Source organism: Syngnathoides biaculeatus, chromosome 2 (assembly GCF_019802595.1).
Source record: "Syngnathoides biaculeatus isolate LvHL_M chromosome 2, ASM1980259v1, whole genome shotgun sequence".
Classification (NCBI taxonomy): Eukaryota; Metazoa; Chordata; class Actinopteri; order Syngnathiformes; family Syngnathidae; genus Syngnathoides; species Syngnathoides biaculeatus.
Genome location: NC_084641.1, coordinates 23,883,093 through 23,903,568, shown reverse-complemented (window position 1 = coordinate 23,903,568; position 20,476 = coordinate 23,883,093). Strand labels below are relative to the sequence as shown.

The 20,476-nt window shown below is 41.7% G+C and overlaps 1 protein-coding gene across 9 annotated transcripts in view; it reads left to right on the top strand.

Moving 5' to 3' along the window:
* hspg2 (heparan sulfate proteoglycan 2) overlaps nucleotides 1-20,476 on the top strand; it is a 112,748-nt gene that overhangs the window by 24,596 nt on the left and 67,676 nt on the right. For 8 of the 9 annotated variants that reach the window (XM_061842269.1, XM_061842331.1, XM_061842284.1 and 5 more), the window contains 2 exons: nucleotides 7,286-7,406; nucleotides 7,538-7,597. In XM_061842269.1, coding sequence (XP_061698253.1) covers nucleotides 7,286-7,406; nucleotides 7,538-7,597 — 181 coding nt within the window. Of the gene's footprint in view, nucleotides 1-4,959; nucleotides 5,357-7,285; nucleotides 7,407-7,537; nucleotides 7,598-20,476 lie in introns of those variants that run through there. The other variant, XM_061842306.1, reaches the window with a different exon arrangement.

Sequence of the window (20,476 nt, the reverse complement as noted above, 5' to 3'; positions counted from 1 at the left end):
CTCATATTGCAAGAGCCATTGCAATATACGATCCCCGCACTTAATGGCTGTTCTGTCGTCAGGCTGTGACCTTCGGCCTTCAAAGATGGCTTTCTGCTGCAGTGGACTTTCCATCCTGAACACATTCAATTAAACAAAAAACAAGAACGACTTTCTCATTAATTTGACTCAAAAGGACACGGTCTGGTTAAAAGTGTGTTAAAGCCTTGCATGTGTTTGGATCGGTTTCATATTGTACCATCATTTCTGGACTGTAAACTGCTCCAGGTTATAAGCCTCACCCAATAGATTTTTAAAGGAAAAAACATTTTTGTACATACATAAGCCGCACCTGTATATAAGCCGCATGTGCCCACATTGAAACATGAGCTATTTACAAAAAAAGGCGGCCCACGGAAAGAGTTTTCAAAGTTTTAATAATATAGCTTAGCTTTTCTTTCCAAATAGTGCCTGTGACGCGGCAATAACACAGCAGCAATATGGTAGTAACACAGTACTAACAGAGCTGGGTAAATAAACATACCGGTAAAAGTCACAGAGACGCAGCAGTAACACAGAAGCAACACTGTTCAGGCTACCATCTTTTTTACCTCGGAAAGCTTTTTTTTTTTACATTGCTCCAGTTCTTCCCGCTGCCGTTTCCAGCGTCTCAGCATCGATTCATTTATGCCAAGTTTACGTGGATCAGCTCTGTTTCCTTCTCTATCGATCAGCTCGATTGCTTTTAACTTGAAAACTGCGTCATGTGCATCTAATCTTGCATTTTCCATGATGAGGGTGTGTTCATGCTAATTTTATTCATGCACAAAGCACGAAGTTACAGTTAGGTAGTTTTTTTTTTTTGAGAGGGAGGGGTGGTTCATTTCTTCCAGTATTTGGCAAAGACTAGTTCACACAGGCTGGATACTTCATTCAACATCCCTCCATGTGCGCTGAAGTATTTTCTCGGCTGACAGGAAAGCCTAACTTCTAGTTACACAGCCTGTTAAAGGTGGAAATGTTGTTCTACATGACAAAGTAGCTCAGCTGTTTTCCCAGTAATAGAGGAAGCCATAAAGCCAAATTATCTGTGGAAAAGCGATAGGTAGCATGACAGGACAGTGTCACACCAGAAATCCACGCTTCTCAGTTACATGTGTCATAACTTTGGAATGCTGGCCCGCCATCTCAAATAGAACACTTGTTGTGTTATCCAGAATTGTTCGACTTTTCCTCACTGTGAATTAGTGATGGCTTCGCGGGGGACAAGACCGTTTTTGGCTGTTGAGTGTGTAAACTGCACCGCTCTTTGCGCCATGCTGCCTCCACTGCTAAATAGTGAGAAATCAATATTTCTTTTCACTGAAACATTTATCTTCTCTGAGGTCCATTAGTTGCCTCTGTAGGACCGGAGTGACAAAGCCATTTTGCCTGAATGTGGGAAAGATCAAGTATGAAGGCTGCAGCATACCAAGCTTGACATGTGATCTCTAGTGTGGGAGACTGACTAAATGACCTTGAAGAATAAGACTGGAAGTTAAAAATGGACCAGTCTTCACGTCAAACCCCCCCCACCCCCCACCCGCCCTTTTTTTTCAAGCATGTTTGTTGCGCCTATCCTGTTAGTCATGGAATCTTTTGGGAAGACAATCGCCGCACCTGTCAAAGAGTGTTTGTCTCTTGAATGAAGAAGTTCTTTCCATTTCCTCCTCATCCAATCACTTTAGATTAAACCCTGTAGAAATGTCAAAAGAGCTGCGCGGAGCCTCAGAACCTCACTCATCGGACTCTTTATTCAGCAGGGGCCCGGGTTAGAGGTTTAGTGTCGTGAGTGGCAGTTTGTCAGATTACTCACCATTCCAGATGCACAAAGACGTTCTGTTGTCGCAATTCTCAGTTCTAAACTCTTTTTCAATGTACAGTTAACCGCAAGCACAAAAAAGTCTCAGTGGCCCTCTCTTGTCATACTGTATGGAGAACTATCATGATGAAAGCCCCTTTATTGCAACCCTCCTAACAATCCCAGCGATAGAAATGTGTCAGAAATAAGGAAGCTCAGTTTCTGCAGCTCAGGTTTTATTGGTGCATTGGGCCTCAACTTTCTATGTTAATGTTCCATGTGCCGTACATTCCATTCATAGCCATTGCATGTTACCTCTTCAAGTCTCAGCAGAAAGAAGCTAGAACCTAACAACGGCAAGTTATGAAGGGATAAATATTGACGAGGCCAGGAAGAGAAAGTTCCATGTTGCCATCATGCACAAATTATGGAATTTGTAAAATGTATCGCACATTGACTTTGCCTCTCCCGTTTCGCAGAGCTTGTCCTGCAGCTGCATCGGCAACGGCATGGGAAAATCCATGTACCCTGGGGAGTTATTATCACGCTGTGTTTGGTAGGCTCTGGTTTTCATGTGACAAGCAGAGGAACACTTATTTGCAGGTGTGGACACATGTTGTGTGGATCATCTGCAAATCTAAAACACTAATTTTCCTCATTTCACTCACTTGATCACTTGAAGCACTTGCGATTTGGTCTCTCTTACATGCATATGAAACTATATTAGATATCCATCCAGCCATCCATCCATCCATTTTCTTAGCCACTTATCCGGACAAGGGTCACGGGAAGTGCTGGAGCGTATCCCGGCTGTCAACGGGCAGGACGCAGGGCACTTTTTGGGGAGCCCAGTCAGAAGACCATTACAATCGTCAAGTCTACTTGACATAAATGCATGGATGAGCTCCTCCTGGTCAGCTTGACACATGCAAGCCTTCACTTTAGATATGTTCTTCAGATGGTAAAAGGCAGTGTTAGTAATTGTTTAGATATGACTGTTGAAGGTCAGGTCAAAATCCATCAGAACACCAAAGTTTCGTACATGGTCTTTGTTTTTAAAGATAGCGAGTCCAGGTATTTACAAGCAGCAATCCTTTTTCTTTATTGCCAAAAACAATTATCTGAGTTTTGCTATGGTATAGTTGAAGGGAATTTTGGCTCATCCAGGCATTTATCGGCTTTAGACAGTGGCATAACACCTCTCCATCTGGAGACACTGCTACACATAACTAACTGTGTGTCATCTGCATAGCGATGATGGTCAAAACTGAAGTTCTGGAAAATTTGACCAAAAGGTGAGCATATACAGGCTGAACAGGTTAAGTAATGTCCAAATATGGAGAGTAGAAATCGGCTAATTTCATTATGAAATGCTCCCACACATTTGCTAATTTCTGTCTTTTTCCTCTCTCAGTTTAACGTCGGATCGCACATTCCCACTGTGTTCCCGGCCTTTTAGCCAAATAGCTTCACTTCTGCATTCTACTGCCCACGCATCGGTCATAAAAGTCTGTTGTGTCACATACGCCCCTGCATGGGTCAGTCCCCGCTACCATGTCTGTGTTAAAACTGTGATGTGCTTTTTTGAGGAGGAAAACGTGAATTTTGACGCACACATTGCAATATGAGATCCCTTAATTTGAGCCTTGGAAATTTATATCAAAGCTTTATTGTGTGATGCATAAATTCCGTGAGCATATTTTGTATTTGTGTGATGGATTTAATTATCTATGAGATCACTAATTTCTGTCCCCAAATAATTATATTTGAATGACTCAACGTAGGATAAAGCCAGCAAGCGCTAATGAATATGGAAAACCCGCCTGTGACACAGTAACGATTAAAACAGAGTTGTCATAATTGATGGAATTTTGCCGCAAATTCTACAGGGAAAGAGTCGGCTCATTGTCACAGGCAGACCATTCATTCCTGAGAGCTAAAGAACTAAGACGTGAGATGTGCTAAATTGTGGTGGGTGATGCAGAAGGCCTTCGAGGACAAGATTCAAAGGACCGCTGACGATAAAAAAAAAAATTCTCAGCTTTGTTACATCTTCCCAGTTTTTTATATCGTTCTTTTCATTGCTTGTCAATTGTTCACTGATCATAAACAGATGTTTTCCCTAAATTTCACGTCAAAACCACGTCGTAAGCAGTCGTGATCTTTAATCTTGTTATTCCTAAATTGTATGCTGTGTCATTGTGTAATTTATTAGTTACAAAGACCTTTTGCAGAGATGTTTATCATTGTATATTTACTGTATTTGTACAGTTGACCACTGCTATTTCACGGTTAGGCAATCGCAAATTCACCTTTATGCTTTTTTTTTTTTTTTTTTTTTTTTCAGAACGAGGTCCCCTTTATTAAAAGACAACCCTACCTACTCTAGATTTAATACTGTGGGCCATATCCGACAGAAACACTAAAGAAGTAACAGAAAAACGTGATTCTCAGCCTGCTGGAACACACACGCACACACACATCTCTCTTCACACACCCATCCAGTCTACACACACGCACGAGACAGCAGCACCGATGCATTCAAACACAATCGGAAAATCAGTGCTAAGCACGACAGAACAGGACATGGCTCGCTATAACACCTCCAATAGTAACACACGATAACAGACATAATGCAACAACACCAAGTTCGTTACAGTACTGTCGGCCCTGGTGGCTTGCACTGAACAGCTCGAGCACAACACTGAATTCATGTGGTTGATAAGAAATGTCAGCAGTTTGCCTTCAGCAATTCAACATCCACCCAGCAGCACTCACCCATCATCTGATTAAGCTATTTCCCCACCAAATGTTGTTAACGATTAATATCATTTATCATCTTGTTGAGGTGTACCAGCGCTAGAAGGCTGGAGAAGTAATTAGGGCAGGGGTCGGGAACCTATGGCTCGCGAGCCACACCTGGCTCTTTTGGTGGTTGCATATGGCTCGCCGAGCCCTCATAACGACACGCCGTCCATGTGATTGTTGTCGTGCAGAGAAGGTTTGTCCTAGTGGCGTTGCCGTCGTTAGGTGTGGGAGGCAACACAAATGACGTAGAGACAGTTTGCCATAGCGGGTTGCCGTAGTTTTTGCAAGTCCAGTGGTGCAGAAGGCTCTAATGCTGATCTTATCGGAACAACTATTTATGGAAACGCTTTTGACAAAGGTCGCTCAAAGAAAAGATTACGAATACCACTGAAGTTTTCAACAAGAATGGACAGCCATTGTGGAGGTGGAGGGTTCTGCTGTGTGTTTAAATCCAAAGATGGGGAGTATGCTAAAGCGTTCGTATTCGACGTTGCCAATCAAAATTTTGCCAAGTTCGCATCAAGACAAGACAATCAAACGAATAAAAGACACGCCTTTGTTGGCAAGAACTGTTCACCATCCTACCAGCATGATAGAAAATCAAATTGAATTATGTTCGTGATTAACGGATGGAAATCTCAACGCCTGCGTGAAGATTAATCTGACAGTGTATGAAACAGACTGTCAAGCCATTAGCAAAACCAGGAAGCACCTTAAGTCGCATTAATGGTAAGAAGTGCTTTTGTCATCATTGGTTAGCAACATCATAATGTTATTTAAAAGAATTCAGAGACTGTATTGTACTCTAAAAGTGTTGGTTCGACATAAATGCGCAAATACACCTGTATTTGTTTTTTTAAATATTGCTTGGCTCTTTTGAAATTACGTTTTAAAATATTTGGCATTTATGGCTCTCTCAGTCAAAAAGGTTCCCGACCCCTGAGTTAGGGGCTAGTTGGGATGAAGAGGCTGGAGGCAGTTTGTTTTTTGGGTGCTGTCATTTGTGTAATACGTAACCTTGAAGTACTGATGTAGAGTGGGAGGCCGCGACTTGACTACGTGGAATAACTAAAATAGACGGCGGCAAGAGATGTCTGATTTGCTAAATGCTCTTCCCCGTACTATACCGTTCTGCATTTTAAGAGTACAGCAATGTTGAAAGATGTTTGGAAGTGTATGAAATGTTAGGTGTTTTGGTATCATAGTTTGTGGTATATTTGTAGACTAAACTATCAATATAGACCCAGTTTATTGGAAATTATGGCAGTTTTAGGGAGGCGTCAATTATTAGCAGAAATTTGCTAATTGTGGCTTGGCTCGGTCTTTAGGCCCCGGGATTCGCAAGGGTCCTCTATAATTCTTCGTAGGTGTCCAAGTATTTGCATATATACGCTTGCTGCCCATGTGTCCTTCATGCTGGAAACTCACCAGATATTTAATCCTGTGGAAGTGCTCCATAGAAGTAAGCAAAAGTAAAATTCGACAGCCGAAAGTTGTGCCCGTTTTTTGAGCTGTTGCAGTGCTACGATAAACATACAAATTTTCACCTAAACATAGGGTCTTTCGTTCTGCAAATATACAGTATCTGCAGGTGCAAATCTAAGTCATTGTGAAGGTTTTGGCCCTGATGGCGCGCACTGACACGTGGATACCCGAGCCGAAGGCGAGATCATACTGATGGTTGACTGGTTGGCACCACTGAAAGGAATTCGTTTAGTCAGCGGTTTCCTTTTGAAAGAGGCCCGTGATTGTTGTTACAAGGGTCTTCAGTCAGGGGAGAGAGGATTTGGAGGGGATAGATCTACTTATTTATTATCTGGAGCCATTTAAAGGGGAAAACGAACATGACAGAGTTGGGTGGAAATAGGAACTGGCGGGCCATGCCTACTGTAAATGCCAACGGTGTCATCCTGCCAGACTCGTATCTAAACTTCTCGCCGGCATCTGTGCAGTTTGCGAAAAGCAAAGGCTCTCGAGCTCGCAGTGTGACCTCCATCAAGATGATCAGATAACAGAACGTCTGGCTCACTTTGAGTCTCCTCACTGAAATCGTGCAGCTACATCTGATAGACACAAGACAAGGCTTTTTATTCAGTGACCTTGGAAAGGATTATTGGTTTTGTCCGCAGACGTTTGTCGGTGCTCAGCCACCTGCAAACAGAAATATTTAAACTCGGGAATTACTGTTTATGTAAAAACCAAAGAAAGAGAAAATGTTTTCAAAGACCGTCCGGCCCAAATGAGACTGATGAATGCATTTCATTTTAGGGTGAAATTATGTTATGTTCACCTGAGACAAGAAAGAACGTTCAAAGCACATTTGGACTGATTTGAATTGTGCAATCATCGAAATCCCTTCCCGACTCCGTTTCTTGTTTCCAAGCAGTCATGTGTGGGTTATTCCTGAATATGTATACTTAAGATGTAAGCGCAAAAACACACAACAAAAAAAGAGAGTGGGTTGTGAACTTTTATTTGCGTGTGAGCTCTTTAAAAGCCCTCAGAGAGATAATAATTGTTGAAAGTAAACATGTCACAATGCTGTTTCCTGCAGCAGTCTTTGTTTTCACTCTGCCCTTCCAGGGTCCATGCATATCACTGGGTGTAACCGTGGTGTATGAAGACTTCAACCGCCATAAATCTTTGTGTTTGCTTCAGGTCACACAGGCCTCCAAGGTATGGGGAGAGGTCCCTTTGCCAGATGACTTAGTGGAGCGGAGGGCGCTGCCGAGTTTACTGGCCGATGACGAGGATTTCGTTGCTGATGAAGCTTCTGGAGGTGGGCGGGGCGACGAACAATCGCTGTGTTTTGCCTCTTTGTTTTCTTCTCAAAATTGAAGTGTTATCAAAACGTACCTGCGGTATTCATTGTCATTTAAAAAGTAATTCTTTTGTATCTGGTCCACATAGATCTCCCCAGTGGCGAGGATGGAGGAAGTGCAACACAGCCTCCAGTCTTTGAGAGCACAAGTAAGAGACTAGAACCTACATGTTGTCTTGATGTTATGTGTAGGGGGGGGTATCACTCCCATTATAGCTCCCACATGTAATTTCCACAGTGTTTATGTGCATGTGTGCCGTGACGTCTTCACATCCTGCTTCAAGCCGCCAGTCAGGTCATAACAAGACGTTTTAGCTTTGTCTTGGAGACATAAACATCTCCACTTTGATCTTCTTAACCACCAGCAGAGATGGCAGCACAGTAAGCTCCACAAAATCAGACACAAAAAAAATGCTACAATAGAAAACCCCTATGCCCCATTCCATTGGCTTTTTTGCCGTTTGCAGCCCCTTTTGAGTTTTTCTTCAACCTGTATCAGTCTTAATAAAAATGGACCCTTGAGATTATAATGTGCAGGGGCAGGCGAATGCCATGTATAGTTGTGAGGGCATCGGTAGAAAGGAAATTTGTTTTCCTGTGTTGAATGCGGACTGTTTGAGTGTCTCTGTCCTGTTGGCTGTCTGCCTTTCCTTTCTGCCACATTCATGTCAAAGTACGGTGACACAGTTTTTCTCATTGTACCTTACTTCCTGTTGTGTTATTCACTTGAATGGTGATCGATCCCTGACAGAAGTAGTGACCATCTGGAGTGCACGTTGCTGTGGTGTTGTTATTTTAAGCATTGTTTCGCCATTGTTGTGCTGTTTCCATGCTTAATGGTATTTCCAGAGATAGCGAGGTGGAGTCAGTGTCTGGCAAAATACTCGTCTTTACACTGCACGGAAATTTCTCATAGCCAAAATATATTTTGTCATGTTAAGTTTTCTTTTACCTTCATAGTGCACTGCAGCTGAGATGTTAGCTACTTCTATTTTGGAACAAATTTAAAGGTTATTATTCAAAACAGGTTGGGTTAGGGTTCCCATTTTCTTTGAAGCTACAACATTAATCTCCTTGGAAATACAGACAATGATTCACCATCAGGAATGATGTCTTATGTGGACATTTTTGATCAAGTTTAGGTCAGTAGAAATAAAAGTGTGTACGTTTAATTGTTTTAGAAGCATACAATACATAAGGCCAAAGTAACCTGGCCCATAAGTTGTCCAATCAACCAGCAAGCGTTTTGCTTTTCTCACTGTTTTCCCCAATAAAAACAATGGGACAACAAATCCAATCCATCAAATCCAAATTTATTCCAAGTTCCAATTTGAAAATAACCAAACTTACCAAAGTCGTGGAGGTTTTATTAAAACCCTCGGGCTGTAAAAGGATATAACATTCCATAAAGAAGGTGTCCGCGCCAACTGCAGCCGTTTTCTGTGAAGAATCTCTGCCAGTTGCATTTCTCAAATGACATTAGAAATTACAAAAGGTACTCGGTCTCATTTCCAGGTCTTTTTTCCAACTGATCATTGATGATCACCATAATGCTCATACTGTCATTACTGAATACATGAAGGCTGAAATATTGTAGTGCAGTTCTTTCAACTGTCTATTGAGCTCATGTACGTGACGTGACCATTTTTACTGTGCCATATTGCTGGTCAAAAAGAACTGCTCCACGGTGTGGGGGACATTGAACCGGAGCAGAATATTCACAATACCCGAGATTTGCGCTGTTGGTTGTTACAACAGACGAGACAGTTCTTCAAAGAGGTCATTCTATGGAATGCCAGCTGAAAAGACCAGAAAAGATCGATGGATTTCGGCAATCAAACATGATGAATGGTGCCCAACCAAAATACGCACACGCCTGTGTAGCGATCACATCATTTCAACTAGGAATTATTCTTCTCAATCTCAAATTCCCAAGAAGTATTTATAATGCCAAGTTGTGTCATTTGACAACAATGAGTTAAAAACAAAAAACAAAACGACAACAACAGGGAGTCGTCTCCAACATACACGGAAGCGTATTGCGGCCAAAGGTTAATCTTAGGTTAACCTCTCCCCGACAGACTTTTTTTTAAATATATGCATTATTCTCAAATGAGTCAAATGCGTATTTAAAAAAAGAAAATAAATTGTCGGTCACACAGAGGTTTACATAGGTTAAGGTGTGGCTGCTTCGTGGTCGGAGGAGGTGACCCTGTCTTTTTTTTTTTTTAATGCATTGTTCTCAAATAAAATAAAAGTGGACAAAAGAAAAAAATGTTCTCAAATGGCCAACTTGGCATTATAAGTACTTCTTGGGAAACGCTACGGAGGAGCCAACTCACTTGTCTTTTTTTTTTTTTTCCCAATCATAGTTAATGAATGCGAGTTTGTGTAAAACCTGGGGTCATTTATTTCAATATTGGTATTTCTATTGAAAAAATCTGAGTGGTTCCATCACTATGTGTCGACTTATTCTTGATTGAGAACAGATCCAGCAACAAAGTATTTGTATGCGTCCAGACTTTTCTACACTTTCAAACTCTTATGTGTAAATCTTAACAACTTCTCACCAGATATATGTTGTAGATCCAGTTGTCCAAGACAGGCGGAATGGGTTAATAGTCCAATTTCTTATCGGAGAAAACATCGACTTCGGCATTAAATATGGGTCCTCTATGTCGTGTCTCTCATTTTTCCACGTACCTTCGTTCATTATCACTTTAACTCTTAATTCGTCGTCTTCATCTCCATCCGACTGAGCACTGAGCAATGCTTTGCTTACCCGGCAGTATTTCCAGTCACGTGACTTCGATGACGGAGGTGCACGAGCGCTATAGATGTACTATGGAGTACTTCGCTGCGTAACTGTCAAGCCAGGAAAATGGTGGAAAAATTTGGTTTGGTCTGGCAGTGCGTAAGAGGCTACAAGAGTCAATGTTGAAGACGGCATATTGTCAACACCCAGAGTTTTTTAGTTACTCTTTTGGTAAAATATGAGTTTGCTCTGTGTCTGCTGGGTCATTATGCGGAGCCATGAGCGGTGGCAGCAGTGGTTATTTCTAAGCTCTTTGTTTGGCCGCTGTGGGCCCTGAATTGACTCATGAGACCAAAAGACAAAAAAAAAAAAAAAAAAAAAAAAACGGAAAAAAAGGGGGGGCATTGGGGTGCAAGAACAGTAAAAACCTAAACTCATAATCCAATGATTTACTTTTGTTTGTGATAGCAGAAGAACATGTTGTGTGTTACTGTTGAAATTCTGTACTCCTCTTTTTATTTGGTTCTCTAACATACTCTTCCGCTGGGTATTTTGGTAGGTGACTCTTGCAGAAGGATCAAATTATGATGAATTACGATTGTTCCAAACATAAATGTGTTGCTTCGGAGTATTGACCTGTGCCGCTCCTCCTAAAGACAAGAGATTGAGTGTTTCACTGGCAAAATATGGTACAGAGAAGATTATCTTGAATTGTTTATCTTTACAATTTTTACCTCAGCAATCATCTGACCTCATATTTGTAAAAAATAAACCAAAACAAAACAAACCCAGGATTTGAATTGGAGTTGTGCGTATCCTCCTTTTCAGTTTCACAAGTTTGGAGAGTTTATTTGTATAAATCTCCCCGATGATCAGTAATTTCCTGGACGGGAACTGGATTGTGCATGTCAGGAAGATAATTCCTGTTTTGGGGATTATGCCTCCAAGTATCTGATGTGAAAAAAAGAATAGATTGTGTGTGTGTACGTCATACAATTGCAGGAATGAGTCAATGGATTTTCTTTAAAATCCAAAGATGACCAGAATAAATGTTGGTGGTCAGGAGTCAAGGTCACTCATTGTCTCATGTTATTCAGAGATGTGCATATTTATTTTCAAATCTGTTTTCAATCCCGGCCCCACCTGTGTGGAGTTTGCATGTTCTCCCCGTGGTTGTGTGGGTTTTCTCCGGGCACTCCGCTTTCCTCCCACATCCCAAAAACATGCAACATTAATTGGACACTCTAAATTGCTCCTAGGTGTGATTGTAAGTGTGTCTGTTTGTCTCAATGTGCCCTGTGATTGGCTGGCAACCAGTTCAGGGTGTACCCCGCCTCCTGCCCGTTGACAGCTGGAATAGGCTCCAGCACTTCCGCGACCCTCGTGAGGATAAAAGGCAAAGAAAATGGATGGATGGAGGTATATTATTGCCTTTGCATGGTGATAAATAATAATAATTTCTGGTAGAATAGCGTTTTCTACATTTTTCCAATGATATGAATCCTTGAGTTTCTAGTATGACTCTGGACTTCAATGACCATAATAAGCAAAGCAAAACGAATTTATTTGTAAAGCGCATTTCATACACGAGGTATCTCATTGTGCTTTTTTTGAAAACAAAGAGATAAAACATTTAAAATGGGGTAAAAACAATAAAAATAACAAAATATTTAAAAAAAAGTTAAAACTGCAATTAATGTGATCACAAAGTGGATATAGTCTAAAAAGCATGAGAAAAAAGAAGAGTTTTCAACCTGGATTTGAAAACATTCCCACTTGGGGCTGACCCCACCTCTGTTGGCAACTTATTCCATTTGTGTGCAGCGTAATAACTAAATGCTGCTTCACCATGTTTGCTTTGGACTCTGCGCTCCACTATTTGACCTGAGTCAGTCAATCTCAGAGCTCTACTGGGTTGGTATTCCATTAGCATTTCTTTCATGTATTCAGGACCGAAATCATTTAATGATTTATAGACCAGAAGCAGAACTAAAAGCTCAAATAAGACTAAAACCAAGGCCGAAATGAATTTGCAAGTTATATGAAGCCATGACCTTTCTCTCTCTCTGGACCTATACCCATCCTGACAAGAATCAGAGCAAAACGTCAACCATGAAAACAGTAGCTACTCCTTTGGGTTTAATTAGTTTGGCTGAGCATTAAAGACTTCAAATGGAGAAGGGCACATTTTATGTCAAATGTTTCCTGGATGGGTTTCAATCCTTAGTTATTTTTACATAAAAAAAAAAAAAAAACATTTCCACATTTTCGGCCAGTAAACATTATCAGCTAGTAGTCACATGAAGACTGAATCAGGCAAATATGACTTTACAAATTTTCCCGTGCGGTACTGTACATATGCAACCGAAGCCACACTTAACTGTAAAACAGCTGGATCCACAACATTCCCTTGATTGTGAAGTGAAGGCCCGCTTGTGTGTTGCAGTTTATGCAGTGGATTCATACAAAATCTGGGTTGGACTTGAACAGTAAACTTGTGCACAAAGGCTCCTTTTATAAAGCTGTCTTCTGCCGAGGCTTCATCGTCTGACATTTCATGCTATAGCTCCGTCCAAAGCGGTGGAAAATGAGTCACCATAAATCAGAGGTAACACGGCCACTGGTGCCAGTACAAGTAAGAGCTTGAATTTTTTTTTTTTCAACGTGATGGTTCCAGTGGGGTGGGTTCTTTCCATGTAGTGAGGGGAAAACAGGAAGCAGCTCCTCCTAGCATCAATGCGGGTGTGCCTTGGACAACAAAGATGTGCAGGGGATCAGGCAGTTTTTGGAGTTCGTAGGATATCCTCTCAGTTCTGTTTGATTAATGAGTTGTCTTCTCGAAGGAATTGCGCTCTTGCCCTTGGATCCTCAACGCCTCGATGTCAGTGGACTTCCCCATTTGCTTTCAGATAGTTTGAATTCACTCATCAGCTCATACTAAGTTCCCAGCATCTTTTGTCCCCCTGATATGACTCATACCGTCATGTGGGTTCACGAGCAAGGGCCCTGACATGATAGAATTCGGTTTTGACCTGCATGTCTTGTTCAAAAGAACTTCGTTTTCTGTGCTGAGTTCAAATGTCAAACCAGGTATAACTGTCACAGCTTCACCGGACGAGTTTTACATGCATTGACTTCTCTGTTTAAAATTCTAATTTTTATCACTTGGTCTCATATCAATGGGGTGAAGGTCAAAGGAGATATGATAAGGTACAGTATTTGCAGTACAGTGCAGTACGATATAGTAGTGATCTGTCTTCTGCAAAGCAAGAACCATATATGCTTTGATTATACCCGATGTTAAAGCCACAAGTTACTCGTAAAGTTACATATTTTTCTCATTTCTCAGTGACATACTTTTGCCTGCCAGATTTCCGTTATTTCTTCATGTGTTTCATGTACTTCAGTCATGAAACTTTCCTCTGGGCATTTCTATTTCTAATGAGAATTTTCTGTTTCCTTCTTTTTATTTCCACTCATTTACTGTCTAACTCTCCTGATCCCTTAACCTTGCTGCACCTGCTTGGCTAACATCTTCCTTCTCATCATGTCGCTTTTGTTTGATCATCCTTGACATGTTTTTTCCCTCTTTGTGGGCCACGTTTTTCTCCTTGTGTTTCTTGCTCCTTTGCTTCCCACCCCACATCACTTACCATAGAGTACGGGTTGGACTCTTCCTATGTGGTGAACATAAAGAGCGCAGTCGAGCCAGCGTACAGTAAGTCCTACGGGTGTAATTTCCTTCTTCTTGTATAATGTGCTAAGACAGACACTCTCTCCTTGCAGAAACAAGTGTAGGTTTCGGTTGCCTGTGCCACACACTCACAGTCGAAGTGATAAGATTGGAGCTAACTTAGAAAGAAAGCCACAAGTGAAAAAGAAGAGAAGAACTCTCATTGCACAGGCCAGTTTTCGAGATAGTAACACTTGACAAGCTTCATTCAGCTCGGTAAATGTATTCTTTTCAGTTCATCAGATGTGAGAAAAGTTCAGGTACGAGTGTTTCTTGTCGTCAAATTCTTAATTTAGAATTGTACCTCGCCCACTCAATTACTCACAAAGTACTTAACTTCTTCTCCCGGTTGGATTTGCTTGGGCCAGATGTAAATTTAATGGGGATTAAATGATGGTACTGACAAAAAGGAGGTATATGCACTATTCTGTATATTGAAACCATTCTTTCTGGCTTCAATTATGAAAAAACAGTGTGTTGTTGTTTTATTTTTAATTTCCATCATATATATCAATCCACGGCATGGTGGCCCAGATGGAAAGTGTTGACCTCACAGTTCTGACGTCCCGGGTTCAATCCCGGAACCGCTTGTGTGGAGTTTGCATGTTCTCCCCGTGCCTGCGTGGGTTTTCTCCCACATCCCCAAAACATACAACATTAACTGGACAGTCTAAATTGCCCTAGGTCTGATTCCGAGTGCAGTTTGTCTGATTGTGCCCTGCAATTGGCTGGCAACTAGTTCAGCGTGTACCCCGCCTCCTGCCCGTTGACAGCTGAGATAGGCTGCAGCACTCCCCAGCGACCCTTGCTAGGATAAGCGGCTGTACTTCTCTTCGTAATCAGCGTTGCAGGTAAGTTAGAGCCTGTAGCAGCTAACTGCTAGAAACAGGGGTGGGGGTACACCCTGGACTGGTTGCCGGTCAACAGCAGGGCACATATCAACAAACCAACCATTCTCACTCTCATTCACAACTATAGATAATTTTTAGTCTTCAATCAACCCATTATGGACAGCTGAAATATCAGCTTCCCCAATGAAAATATCATTTTTTGTAAAGGTATCTTCCAAATACTGTGAAAGAAAGCAAATACATATTCCACACACAGCTTTCCCTAACATATTGCTTTACTTTACACAATCTGATCAAACCAAAACTACCACGGTCAAAATTATTAGACCCCCCCGATGCCAATAGGCAATTCTGTCTTTTTTTCTTTTTTTTTTTTTTTGCTGGATAAAAGCCTGCAATCTTTTCTTCCAAAGATTTTCATTTGGATTCAATTCAAGTCTTCATGCAGACAGTTCAGTAACGTTCACTTTGACCTTGTGCCGATAGCTCTTCATTAGGACTGATGTCTGTTTGGATCGTTATCATGTCGGAAGACAAAGCGACAATCCATATCCAGTTCTATTGCTACTACCTTTGGTTTTCCTCCAAGATCTTCAAATATGATTCTTTCTTCAGGATTTCTTCCAACTTGTCAAGATTCCAAGTTCCAAATGCACTGGAGCATCCCCACAGCAGTTTCGCTTCTTGCTCCAAACATAAGCAGTGTCTTGATGGCCGAATAGCTCCCGTCTCGTTGCATCTGGCTAAAGCACACGCTTCCATTTTGCATAGTCTTTCTCTAGGTTCTCTTTCGCACTCTACAGTCTACCTCAAAGGTGTCTTTTTTTTGCAGAAGTGGACTTTTTCTTGGTCTCTAGCCTCCCAATTCATTCGTGTGCAGGGCTCTTGTGATTGTCTTCTTTGAGGCTACATTTCCGTACTTGACCAACACATTCACTATTTTTTTTTAGGCAGTTGTTTTGCGGTCTTTTTGGACACATCTCTCATTAACTTGCTTTCCAGATTCTTTGAACTCTTGTTTCCCACCTTGTTCCTGTCTCTGAATTTCTCTTTGATCCTTCTCACTCCAGTTTTTAACACTTCTACATTGTAAAAACTTTGTGTATCCATCGCCTGCTTTGTGTGCAACAATGATTCATTTTATTAAGCCAAAAGTGATTATGTTTTTGACCTGATCCATTCTGAGTCCTGAATCATCTTCCCTATTCTACAGGTGCCTCTTGTAGAGTCCATGTTCACTGGTGACTTTGATATATGAGAGCGCATGGCTTCCAACACTTGCTGTCTCCCAAACTGGTGGGAGTTTTTATGGGTCTAATAATTTTGGTCATTTTTGTATTTTTTGGGTGAAATAACTGTTCTTGTGTGCAAATAAAAATACTGGAAGCATCCAAAATGAAAGTAGGATGCATAGAAAAGCTGTGTTGAAAAAAAAAAAAAAGAATTGCGCCCTTGAACATCATGTGGGAAATCCATCCATCCAGTATTTGAGCCGCTTACCCTCACAAGGGTTGTAGGAGTGTTGGAGCTTATCCCAGCTATCTTCAGGCAGGAGGTGGGGTACACCCTGAACTGATTGCGAGCGAATCGCAGGGCACACATTGACAACCATTCACACTCACAATCACACCTAGGGACAATTTAGAGGCTTCAATCAATCCATGTTTTTGGGATGTGGGAGCAAACCGGATCACCCGGAGAAACCCACGCAAGCACGGGGAGAACATGCAAATTCCACGCAGGTTGAACACCGGTCCTCAGAACTATGAGGCCGGCGCTCTTAATCAGTCTGCCACTGTGCCCACCACATGGAAATAATTTCTGTAATAAAATATTACATTTCCATAACACGGCTAATAGGTCTGTCCTCAAGTGGATGTTTTTGGAATTCACAGGGAAGCCTGAGTCCCTGGAGAAACCACACACAAGCGTGGAGAACATGCAAACGCCAGCAGCTACACCATTATGTTGTCCTTTTATTTAAATTATAAATTTGTTCTATGAATATGTGACACTTCAAAATGAATATTCTCAGCCAAAACTGAGACGCCAATAGAAATGACTCATGTCAATTATTAGTAAAATTGCATTCATGGCCGTCACTGCAGCATAGACGTTTCCATATTTTTAAAATGATGTTACGGACATCAGTTAGGAGCAGTTATTGCAGTCTGTTATGTAGTTGGATAAAAGCAATTCTGCAAACTGTTCAATTGCAGAAAATAAATAAATGATATTCTTATTTATTGCATCGAGACATGCTTGAAGTCAAATGTCTTCTCTTGCATGCTACTTTTGTGTTTCATCTTGCAAGGATTACTGCTGAAGCAATGCAAATTCCTCCATTGTGGGAATAATGATGATTATCTGATCTTCTGTTGTCAACATTTCTTATATTAATGTACTTGGAACCTTCCAGCCCCCTTTTCTCATGTGACATATGGTTCGGGTCCTGTGTGGGTGTGTATTATTTTGTCTCCAGATACTTATTAATGGGCTCGGTCTTTTGCTTTTCAAAGTATATCTATCGCCCTCCGCTTGTTAGAAACGCCAAACTTTTGACACATTTGGAGCTATTAACATTTATTTCATTGACGTTTTTCTGTATGAGTTTGCTGTCTTTGAACGCAGTCCGTATCCCTTTGCTATTCCCAACACGGACCCGGCCATTAATCGTTCGTGCAGCAAACTCTACAGTTACGGATTACTTGCATTTGATCATTTTTCTTTTTCACTCTAAAATTGAACTAACTGGAGACATCATATCCGTTTTTATGATCCTCTCTGCTATAACGCAGTGAAAGATAAATTTTTGTGACAAGTGTAATGTATCACCCAATCACTTATTTCAATGTTGTGCGACCTCACGTCACGATTGCTTAGCAATTAGCTTGGCATCTTCATCTTTCTTCTGTTCATTCATCCTCACGCTCCCCTGATGGCGTGCCAAAAAAAAAAAATGTCAGTCTATCAGCCATCTCATCGCCTGATTCAGGTGTGGCATATATGTCAATGGGACGAACATAAAGCCAATTTACAGGCTTTCTCCACAGCAGTTGCAGGGATATGCGCATGCCCCCCTCCCCCCCTTACTTTATCATGTAAAGTTTACCAAACCGACAAATCGGGGTCAATGGGACACTTTCAAAAAGGCAACTATTCATGACATTTTATTTAATACCAACATGTACAGTATAAAACAATACATGGAAAAATATTCTCAATTATTTTGGATGGAAAATTGCTCCCCCCCCTCCCCCCCTTGCCCCATCCTCCTCTTGCTTGGCTGGTGATGGGCCATTGCCGTAGGCACTGCCTTGGGGGTTGAAGCTCAAAGCCCAATGCGACCAGGCTTTAAAGGCCAGGCCAGACTCACTGCTCAATCAAGCCTTTGTCTTTGGTGTGGGCTTCTGCACACTTTCCAGGGCCCCGAGGCACAATGGAGCCACAGTTCTGACGAGTAGGTTGAAGAGCCAAATACATTTTTCAATCAAGAGTGCAGAATGTGTTTTTCCAGACACTTTTTTTTTTTTCCAGCCATGTGTGTACCAAAACCTTGATTGTGGTGCCGGTTCAGGGGATTTCCTCCACTGGAGTGACCTCAGGAGAATTGGTCTTGCCAGCACTGTCGTCAAAAGATCTCGGGCGGTGACAGTGACCTACTCTCTAGACCACAGCGCTAGACCAAAAAACTTGGAGGCTGACCTTCTGGCCTGTGCTCGCTCAATTGATGCGATTAGGTGTGGGTCAAATGAAGCGCTTTGATGAGAAACTTTGATGTTGCCCGTCTTCTGTTTCCACTTTCAAGCAATTCAACAATTATTCACTTTCGGTTCAGGGGAGGTAAATGATGTGCACATCAAGAGATCTGGCACCGTGCCAGCCTGCACTCAAGCCTGAAGATATCAGTTATGGAGTCGTTCTAGTACATTAGCAAAAAAGACACTAAATCTGTTACAGTAAATCACTTTTGTTTGCCATATGTACCCATATTACTGGACAGTACACCTTTTTGAAGGCTTTTTTTCATGGCCTATATCACCCAGTACAGTACACAGTTTATGATCAATAAATGTAAAGTAAAAAAAATCTTGAAAATGTTCACATTTTTCAATTTTTTTCCAAACTTACCACATTGGTGTGCTTGATGATGGTGACATTGTTGATGTACAGCACTCATCAAAGGTGAGGAATTAATGTGCTTCACAGTTCCCGTTCAATTGCCAAAGATGAGCAGCTTGACAGAAAAACTACTTACTCTTCAACAAATAGCATGTTCCAGATTTCAAACACTTACTCAGTCTCTCTCTCTCTCTCTCTCTCTCTCTCTCTCTCTCGTTTTCTCCCTCTCTTTCTCCTTCTCTCTCTCTCTCTCTCTCTCTCTCTGTCTCTCTCTCTCTCTCTTTCTCTCTCTCTCTCAGCCATTTTAAGTCACAAACAGGAACTAGACACTTTTTTTTTGTTCCAACTGTACCGTTTATGGGTAGCACGGTGGCGCAGCTGGAAAGCATTGGCCTCAGAGTTTTGAGGTCCAGGGTTCAATCCCGGCCCTGCCTGTGTGGAGGTTGCATGTTCTCCCCTTGCCTGTATAGATTTTCTCCGGGCACTCCGGTTTCCTCCCACATCCCAAAAACATGCAACATTAATTGGACGCTCTTAATTGCCCCGAGGTGTGATTGTGAGTGCGACTGTTGTCTGTCTCTATGTGCCATGCAATTGGCTGGCAACCACTTCATCGTATACCCCGCCTCCTGCCCGATGATAGCAGGGATAGGGTCCAGCACTCCCGCAACCCTTGTGAGGATAAGCAGCTAAGGGTTAATGGATGTATGTATGTTTTGTTTTGGATTTTTTCGCCCGATTTTGTAAAAGTGTAAAATGTCACTTAAGACTATTTAAGAAGTTAACAAGGTCAAAGCTGTTATCAAGTCTGCTGGCTTGGTTATTACAGTGTTACACCTCAAGACTAGAGTCAAGTCTAGATTTGTCATTCTTTGTAGCAGCAACAAACCAAACTTTGACGGATAAACACAGAACTGATTCAGTTCTTGTGATGCGTAGAAATGCCTCAACAACTAATGTCCGAGGCCGCGCTTCCTCAGCAGCCGCAGGAAATACATCTGCTTGCGTAGCGGACCAGAAGTCAGAGTCTCCGCAGTCCTTTAAATAGGCAGCACGGCAAACGTTACCCTTTGCTTTGTGGATGGCAAGAAAAAAGATCAAATATTGACTTCCTTTCCAAACCACAATGGCAGCCCGACTGAGGTTGGCAGACTCTTCCGAACAAAGTATGAGGACGGATAACATGCGAGGGCAACCTGTGACCCTGGACATTTTTAGCTTCATTAGATAACCATGTCATATGGAAAAAGTAATCATGCATTACATTTCATGGTACTTTTCTTAATATAAATTGGTGTATTATCAGGATAAAATAGTATTTTGTTGTACCATGTATGTACAGTATGTACGACGACTGTTGTATAGTCAGACATGTATAAAGTACACACAAACACATATTTCACCTGATATCCAATCAAGGTTTACTGTTTTTTAACATGTCTCAAGAGGGCCTTTTGTCCAACTTTCCAACCCATGTGATCGACTGGGTTGACTCAAGGTATTTCTATTCGTGCACATGCTGGGACTGTCAACAGATCCCACAGCAGAAGCAGACGGAGAGAGAGCC